This window comes from Propithecus coquereli, unplaced genomic scaffold, assembly GCF_000956105.1.
Source record: "Propithecus coquereli isolate 6110/MARCELLA unplaced genomic scaffold, Pcoq_1.0 Scaffold354, whole genome shotgun sequence".
Lineage (NCBI taxonomy): Eukaryota > Metazoa > Chordata > Mammalia > Primates > Indriidae > Propithecus > Propithecus coquereli.
This window is the reverse complement of record NW_012149219.1, coordinates 218,678-226,937: the sequence shown is the minus strand read 5'-3', so window position 1 is coordinate 226,937 and position 8,260 is coordinate 218,678. Positions and strand designations below refer to the sequence as shown.

Here is an 8,260-nt window from a genome sequence, read left to right as displayed (position 1 = left end):
TCTTAGAAATATGAAAAATAGCTCATTTTACAGACTATAAGTCTATTTTCAGAAAAACAAAGGCACACCAAGCATGTGGTGGGACTTTATAAAAGTGTATGTTTTTGCCCTGAGTTAGCCTCTGTTTTCTTTACAGGCAGGTTTCTTTACAGAGAGAAAAAAAGTATAATTTTGAGCATTCAGAAGGCAACCAGACATGTCCCTGGATGACATTAAGATGAAATCCAATGACTTGCTGGAGAGGGAAGATCTGGACAGCGGAGGCTTCGGGAAGGTGTCTTTGTGTTTCCACAGAACCCATGGACTCGTGATACTGAAAAAGGTCTACACGGGGCCCAAGTGCACTGAGTGAGTTGGGAGCAGAGGCGGGTGGGCCCCGCTCCAAGCTGGCCAGGGAAGGTGGCTATTGTGCAGGTGCAGGTCAGTGTGGGCGTGAGAGCTGCCAGGCGTTAGAATGTGACAGACGCTGGTGCGATGTCGGGTGGGGATGACACCAGTTGTCATCAGTGATGGGGATTCCGAGGCTGGGTATGGCCAATAAGTAATGGAAGAGAAATGAAGGGGAAGAAAATTGAGAAAAACAAAAAGATAAAGGTGGTGAGGGAGGCAGTGAGAAGAAAACAGGAAGTATCAGTGAAGATAGATTAATTCACTTCACGTTTTTGGTGAGGACCAGCCCTAAGTATGAAAAAAAAAGAAAAGGCAGTTCATTCCTGAAAGGTTGCAAGAACCCCTGTCTAAAGCCATCAGTGGAGTGAGTGTACCGCTCTCCCTCCTTGTCAGAGCGGTCAGGAGAGAGGCTGTGTGTTTTGCTGTACTGTCCAGCACGATCTTTTTTTTCTTTGAGAGAGAGTTTCACTCTGCTGCGCAGGCTGCAGTGCAGTGGTGTGATCGCGCCTCACCGGAACCTCCAGCTCCTGCAGCACAATCTTTTTTTCAGGTTACATTGCTGCTGTCACATCCTTTTCATTCATTTGTTCATCCATCCATCCATTCATTCATTGGTTTTACGTTTCTTGAGCGTGCAATGCTAGTTACCGGGCAGGAGGGCTATAAAGGTGAATGAGAAACTGCTCTGCCTTCCAAGGCTCATGGTCAGTGCCCGGAAGAGATCAGAACACACCCAGGAGTGTGACTAACGCACATGCGACGTGATGCACGGGCGGTACGGGCAGGGCTCTGGGGCACTGGCTCTGCTCGTCTCAGCACGGCTGCTTTCCCTCCCACAGGTACAACGAGTCCCTCCTCGAGGAGGGGAAGATGATGAACAGATTGAGGCACAGCCGGGTGGTGAAGCTCCTGGGCGTCATCATAGAAGAGGGGAACTACTCCCTGGTCATGGAGTACATGGAGAAGGGCAACCTGATGCGCGTGCTGAAAGCGGAGGTACGGGGTCCCCACCGCACGCACACTCCTGTGCCCAGCACGCGGCCTGGCTGTCTGTCAGGGCTGCCACGTGCTGTTCGTTTGTGCCTCGTCGGTATAAATAATCCCTTTGTGGATTGCTTAGTAGTTGGATTTTCTGAAGTCGGTCCCTCATTAAATCTTCTTTGCCTTTCGCTGTCCTGGGGGTGGTCTCCGTCCTCTCAGTCCTGCTGACAGTCCTCTGTGTCATGCACTCTGTGTCTTAGCACTGTGGCTGGCTGTCCACCGTACCTGTCAGCCACTCTGCAACCCGCAGTCCGGAGCTAGGCCCTGTCTTTGTGAAGCACGTGGTCCGATGTGGGGTATATGCTCGATGGATGCCAAACGTGGGTTGATTGATGAAAGCATCCACGCTATAAATGACTGTGACAAGTATGGACTGATTGATTAAGTTGTGTGCACTCTACACGAGTGTAAGAGAAGATGGAGTATTAGTGGTTATAATTTGATACCATTCAAGACATTTTTATTTGAGGTTGAATGTAGAACATTAGTGGCAACAACACTGGATAAGATTTAAATCAGGAAAATAAAAATTGTTTACCCAAACCAAAGAATTTTAAAACATCTTAAAAAGTTTATGAGCCTATTAAGATGAAGGCCTTGTGCTAGTTTCTCAGGAGTCAGGAGCCAGTAGTCTGGAGACGAGTGAAAGGCGGGTAGGTAAGTGAGCAGTGCGGCGTGACGGGGCGTCGATAGACGGACTTGGGGCGCTGTGGAGTGTGAGGAGAGGCGCCCACCCGCCGGGGTAGACGGGGAAAGGCTTCAAGTCTGAAGGACAAGTAGGTGTTTTCGAAGTAGAGAATTAGGGAATACGTGTTCCAGGCAGAGAGAATGGCGTGGAGAGTCTGCTAAACTTGGGGAACTGTGAAGCACTGGATTCCACCAGAGCGTAGATGGTATGTGAAGAGTGGTGGATGTGGCTGCCTTTATGGCAGATACTCCCCCTTTTCTCCCTTCTCCCCCACCCCATGGGTGCCAAGTGAACAGACATTTCTTGAAAATACCTTTGGGAAGGATAAGATTGATTCATTGATCGTAATAAACATGGGTTATGGTTTGATCCGATTTCTTTCCTCCCCAAACCAGCTAAGATCAGCTGTTCGAAGCAGGCGTTGTGATTGGGAGAGAAGCCACTCGGGACTGAGGCTTCCTGCAGGATTAGGCGGAGACCAGGTGCACCAGTTTGGTGTGAAACAGGAAGTCAGGAGGACCCGAAAGAGAGAAGCAGAAAGGGGGTGGGAGGGGGACCCTTTGCTTGCTCAGAATTTTTTCCTAAGTCCAAAGGTATGCCAAGGAAGAAGGGAAAAAATATCTTTTTCTACTTTCTGTGTGATGGTGATCAAGCTGTCAATGCTGTAGTTCAGGTACATTATGTCCTAAATATGGTGTGAGGGGTACACTTTGGAATCTAATGTTCATCATTAAAATTATTTTCCTGTTAACCAATAACCAACATACACATAGATTTTTAGGAAACATCCTGTTAATTTGATAAACTGGCTTTTCAGAGTTAAGCAAAACTAAAATTTAATCACTATACTAGAAACTGGAATTGTTTACGTTATATTAACATGGGTGTTCATATAACTAGAATATAATTATGAGTATGAGTAACCTAAGACTCTATAAAAACCTGAAATATCTGACACCAGGCCACCAAATTGATGTTAATTAACTTCAGCATAGTTTTAGCATCATGTTTATGTGATAGATTAATTTTTACATGGCTGTAATCAGTGTGAACCTATCCCTTCGTGTTGTTTTTTTCTCTTGTGTTATTTCACATGCACATTACCACGACATCGTTCCCATATTTAAAATAAACATACTATCACATCATATGAGTATATAACAGAAAATGTTTGTGTGTATATTTATTCATCCATTCATTCAACAAACATTCCAGGTACCAACCCAGGTACTAAGGATATAATCTTAAGTAATAAAAATAATACATGTTTTTGTTCTCAAGGAGCTTAATTTTAGAGCATTTTTATATTTTGCCAGATTGGCATGGAATTTTTGTTTTTACACTGACAAATACAACATGAATGCCCTTAGCCCTGGAATGAACTCTCTCTTGCTTTATGATCATGGCAGTGCTGCAGAGCGTCTGCGAGAAGGAAACCTGGTAACCATGTTCTCAGGTCCAGGTCCCACCCCTTGTCCTGGTCTGGGACAGATTTTTGTTCCTATGAAACAGTTGCTTCGGCTTATTTGATTACCTTTCCATTTCATAAACTTAATATCACTTATTTTAGACCAGTATCCCACTTTCTGTAAAAGGAAGGATTATTGCGGAGACCATCGAAGGAATGTGCTACTTACATGGAGAAGGTGTGATACACAAGGACCTGAAGCCTGAAAACATCCTTGTTGATGGTGACTTCCACATTAAGGTAAACCATAATCTGTAGACTTCTAGAAGGTTGGCTAATTTTTAGTTTTACTTTTCCACTGTAAATCCATTCTCGTAAATGGTAGATGGTAAAGGAAGACCTGGTTCAGCTTATATCTAGTGTTGGTGGTGCCAGAAGGCTCTACCAAGGTTCGAAAGGAAAGATGCAGGATTAATGGAGTCAGGAGATAGCTGTCAGGATGTAACTCATATGTTATGGGAGGAATGGAGCTGAATGGGGTAGACGAGAAAACCTCTTTCCTGGAGTGTGTTTTCCTCCTTTGTTAGACAGGCGATGAAAACATTCAAGACTTAACCTTGTTCGCCTAGGAATGGGCCATTTTCCTCATCATTTTCCCTAGGATATCTGTGTGAGTGAGACTCTCCTCCTCTGGAAATGCAGGGTAATGTGAAGGTGTGAGCAGAAAATCCTTAGATTTCAGATATGGCCTGAGAGACAGATCAGTAGTGAGTTGGCCATTTTGGCATCAAAAACCTCTGTTTTGAAATTTGGCTGACTTATAATTTTTATTTGTTTACTTCCATCTGCATTAAAAAAATCAGTTTCTTTTTGATAACTCTCTTTCCATTATAGTAAAGGGAACAAGGGAGAGGGATGTGTCTTTTGTCCATGCAAGGGCAAGGTTTAACTAGGGGAGCATCTCGTCTAGTTGGCTTTGGCAGCAGGAATCCAAGCACGGGAATCTGAAAAGGGAAGTGACATTATGGGGGGAACCCAGGGCCTGCTTGCACAGGTGTCCCTCTCTACCAGAAGATTCTGCTTCTAGCACTTTGTCCTCATCTGGGACAGATGTTTATTCCTATGTCTCTAAAGAAGGATCTTTCTTTAAATCAGTACCTTATGTCTTATATTCTAGGTTAGAATCTGTTAATTTCAGATAATCATGTGCCAAAATTCATCCCCAGATGTTTGCTTGGATTCTCAGAGGCAGACGTGGAACTGCCAGCTTTGGTTTCCTCTTAACTGTATAGTTCTGCATTTTGTCCTGCCACCTCCGTCTCTGTTCTGTATCTGACCTTGGTATTTCTCTCTCTGCTCTTTTGTCTGTTTTTCCCTTCTTCCCATTCCATTTTCTCTTAGGTTCAGGCTACCAACCTAAAACAAGCAGCACCGCAGTCCGTATCCTCTGTGTTTCTTTGGGATCCTTGGACACTCGCATCCATGGGCCTCTGGACACCATTGGGGGAAGTAGAAGGTGTAGTACCTGGTCACCATCTGCTATGTAAATCTGCAGAGAAGAAAATACCGTTTTTCCCTCTAGTCCCAGAAATAGTTGAAAAACATGCACAGATTTGAATAAAAATGCTTTATTGTTGTTCATGTCAGAAATATCATCTACTTTTTTTTATTGCATAAGAATTTTTTTTTATTGCATAAGAATTGAGATACCAGAACTTCACGTGAATGTTTCTTGGGCGAGATTTTCCAGATGGTTATGAGCCTATTCGGAAGTAGCTGTTATAAACCTGCTCAGTGCCACCATTTCTGGAAAATTCACTGTACCTCACATACATTGGATAAGCCCAAAAGTTAAAGCCAAATCTACTTTGCTTGTAGCCTTCACAGAACAATCGCATTGCATTGGTCCCTTTTGCAGATAGCGGATCTTGGCGTTGCTTCCTTTAAGACTTGGAGCAAACTAACTAAAGAGGAGCACAATGAGCAGAGGAAAGTGAACAGCACCTCCAAGAAAAATGGCGGCACCCTCTACTACATGGCCCCGGAGCACCTGAATGACATCAACGCAAAGCCCACAGAGAAGTCAGACGTGTACAGCTTTGCCATAGTACTTTGGGCAATATTTGCAAATAAGGAGCCATATGAAAGTAAGGCATTTGTAGAGAAGTGGGATTGTAATATTAATCATCATTAGTACATGAGACAGTGGGCTTCAATGAAATTAGTTAAGATTTATAATTATTTGTTCATTTAGTGTCAGTCTTACCTACTAGACTATGAGTTCCATGAGGGCTAGGACCACATCTGAGTTAGTCACTGCTATCTCTTCAGCATCTACACACGTAGTACCTAGAACATAACAGGTGCTCAGCAGATTTTTGTTGAATGAATGAGCAATCCCAGTTTAGGAATCAGAGATTACAAAATGAATAGAAGCCTCTGGAGTGTACCTAAGCTTGGGAGATGTTGTAAAATTCCAGGGTTCTTCCTGGACAGGAAGGTTTGACTGTTTCTGCTTGTGATGACTTAGCCTTTCACACTGCAAGGCATACACTTTATGCTTTCACTCGTTCACTTTACTCCTTCATTCAAAAACTATTTTTTCCCAGTCCTGACTGTGGGTAATTTAGTCGACACTGGAATCATAAAGATGAGTAAGTTGTGGCTTGTGCGGGTAGAACAGAGACATTCTTCAGCTCATTTAGTGCATAAGCTGATAGACATTTTCCTACACATTCTTCCTGGGCGATTCTCAACTCCTGTGGCTTAATGATCATCTCTTTGCAGATGCCTCTTACATCTCTGTCTTTGGCCCTGGCCTGGATATCCACTTGCCCCATGGTCAGATCCATCCCTCACACCAGAAGATCCTCCAAAGCAGCATCCCCCAAACGAGCGCGTGTTCTCAACACTCCCCCTGCAGCCCGGCCCACTTCACTGCTCTGCGTGTGCTCAGAGAGCTGCATCTCCATCCAGCTCCTGAGTTGCCCAGCCAGAAACCTTAGCGTCTTCCAGACCCGACCTCGCCCTTCCTCTTCCACATTCAATCAGACTTCAAAACCTATGAATCTGAGATACCTGTATGACTCAAGATGCATCTCCAGCCTGTCCAATCTTCTCTCTGCCCCCACCGGCCTCTGATTAGTTCACACCCTCCTTGTTTCTGTTGGCTCCTTCTGAGGTCCACTGTCCCTGTGGCAGCCAAAGTGGTTGTCCTAAAAGGCAAATGTGACCCTCTCACTCACCCTATTGAAAATCCTTCCCTGTGACCTTCTGGATACAGTTCAGATTCCCCAGTGTGGAAGACAAGGCCCTTCAGGACCTTCCTTTGCTTCTCTCTCTTGCCTTATCCCTTGCCCCTCCTCGCTGGTCAGCGTCCCGCTGCCCCGAGTGAGTAATTTCTGGGAGGCATCATGATTTCAGTAACGGCCAGTCTAATCCATGTCCCTTGCCTGGAATCCTCCTCGAGAGTCCTCCTTCCCCATTCTGGATCTGACCATGAGGCAAGTGGATGTCCAGGCCAGGGCCAGGGCAGAGATGTAAGAGCATCTGCAAAGAGATGTTCTGTACCTGCTGATTTTTCTGGACGCAACAAAGCCTCCACAGACCTTCCATTCTAGTCATGGTTGTGCTACCAGAACCTCTTGCCCTTCCTTCTTGAATAGCAATTATCACTCTCATTAAACTGAGCTCTATCAAGGCAAGGGCTATACTGTATTTGCATTTGTATTAAAATCTAGGGCATGCCATTAGCTTTACCCACATAATCCCTTTGTTCTGTCAATCAGCAGGCAGCTTTGTTATTTTGTCTTTCATCTGCAGATATCGAAATGCTGTTTGATCATCTCAGTAATGGAAGATGTCAGCTCCTTGTCACAAAGCCATTCTGCCCCAGAGTGAGGCAGCTATACCACAAGCACAGCCTAGGCAGAGATAAATCAGCAGTATCATCCAAGTTCTGTCACCTTCCTGCCTGAGAGAGGGGCTGGACCTAAAAGAAAGTCTCAACCTAGACTCCTCTTTGCTTTCTAGATGCTATCTGTGAGCAGCAGCTGATAATATGCATCAAGTCTGGGAACAGGCCAGACGAGGATGAGATCAAGAACTGCCCAAAGGAGGTCATCGACCTCATGCAGCTCTGCTGGCAAGCTGATCCGGAAGCTCGGCCAACATTTCCTGGTAAGAGCATCTTTGTGACTCTGTAGGATGCATCCCATGTGGTGATTTTCCTGGTAAGATGTCAGGAACTTGGTTTGTGCCTTCAGAAAGCTGAGTTCCACTTTATTTGTAGTTTCCAACTGATTTTCTAACCGATTTTCTAGATTTCACACATTTTGTTCAATGAAAAGCTGCCGTCTCTCTCAAAAGCATGAAGGCATATAAGGCCTCTTTTTTTTTGTAGTTTACTTTTAAAATTGTGTCAAAATATACATAACATTAAATGTAACATCGTAACCATTTTTAAGTGTGCCGGTCGGTGGCATCAGGTCCATTCGCACTGTCGTGCAGCCGTCACCGCCGCCCATCTCCAGGGCTTTTCCGTCTTCCCAAACTGAGACTGTGTCCCCTTAACCAATAACTCCCATCCTCCCTCCTCCAGCCCCGAGCACCCCCCGTTCTACTCTTTCTGTCTCTATGAATTTGACTACTCCGGGTACCTCATATGAGTGGAATCACTCAGTATTTGTCCTGTGTCTGGCTTGTTTCTCTTAACAGAATGTCCTCACGGATCA

The 8,260-nt window shown here is 44.9% G+C and overlaps 1 protein-coding gene across 1 annotated transcript in view; it reads left to right on the top strand.

Annotated features, from left to right (window-relative positions):
• The window catches only part of RIPK1 (receptor (TNFRSF)-interacting serine-threonine kinase 1), a 36,163-nt gene that overhangs the window by 11,407 nt on the left and 16,496 nt on the right, over positions 1–8,260 (top strand). The window contains exons 2-6 of the mRNA XM_012651367.1: positions 137–348; positions 1,230–1,386; positions 3,690–3,827; positions 5,446–5,674; positions 7,560–7,720. Coding sequence (XP_012506821.1) covers positions 197–348; positions 1,230–1,386; positions 3,690–3,827; positions 5,446–5,674; positions 7,560–7,720 — 837 coding nt within the window. The 5' untranslated portion in view covers positions 137–196. The remainder of the gene's footprint in view (positions 1–136; positions 349–1,229; positions 1,387–3,689; positions 3,828–5,445; positions 5,675–7,559; positions 7,721–8,260) is intronic.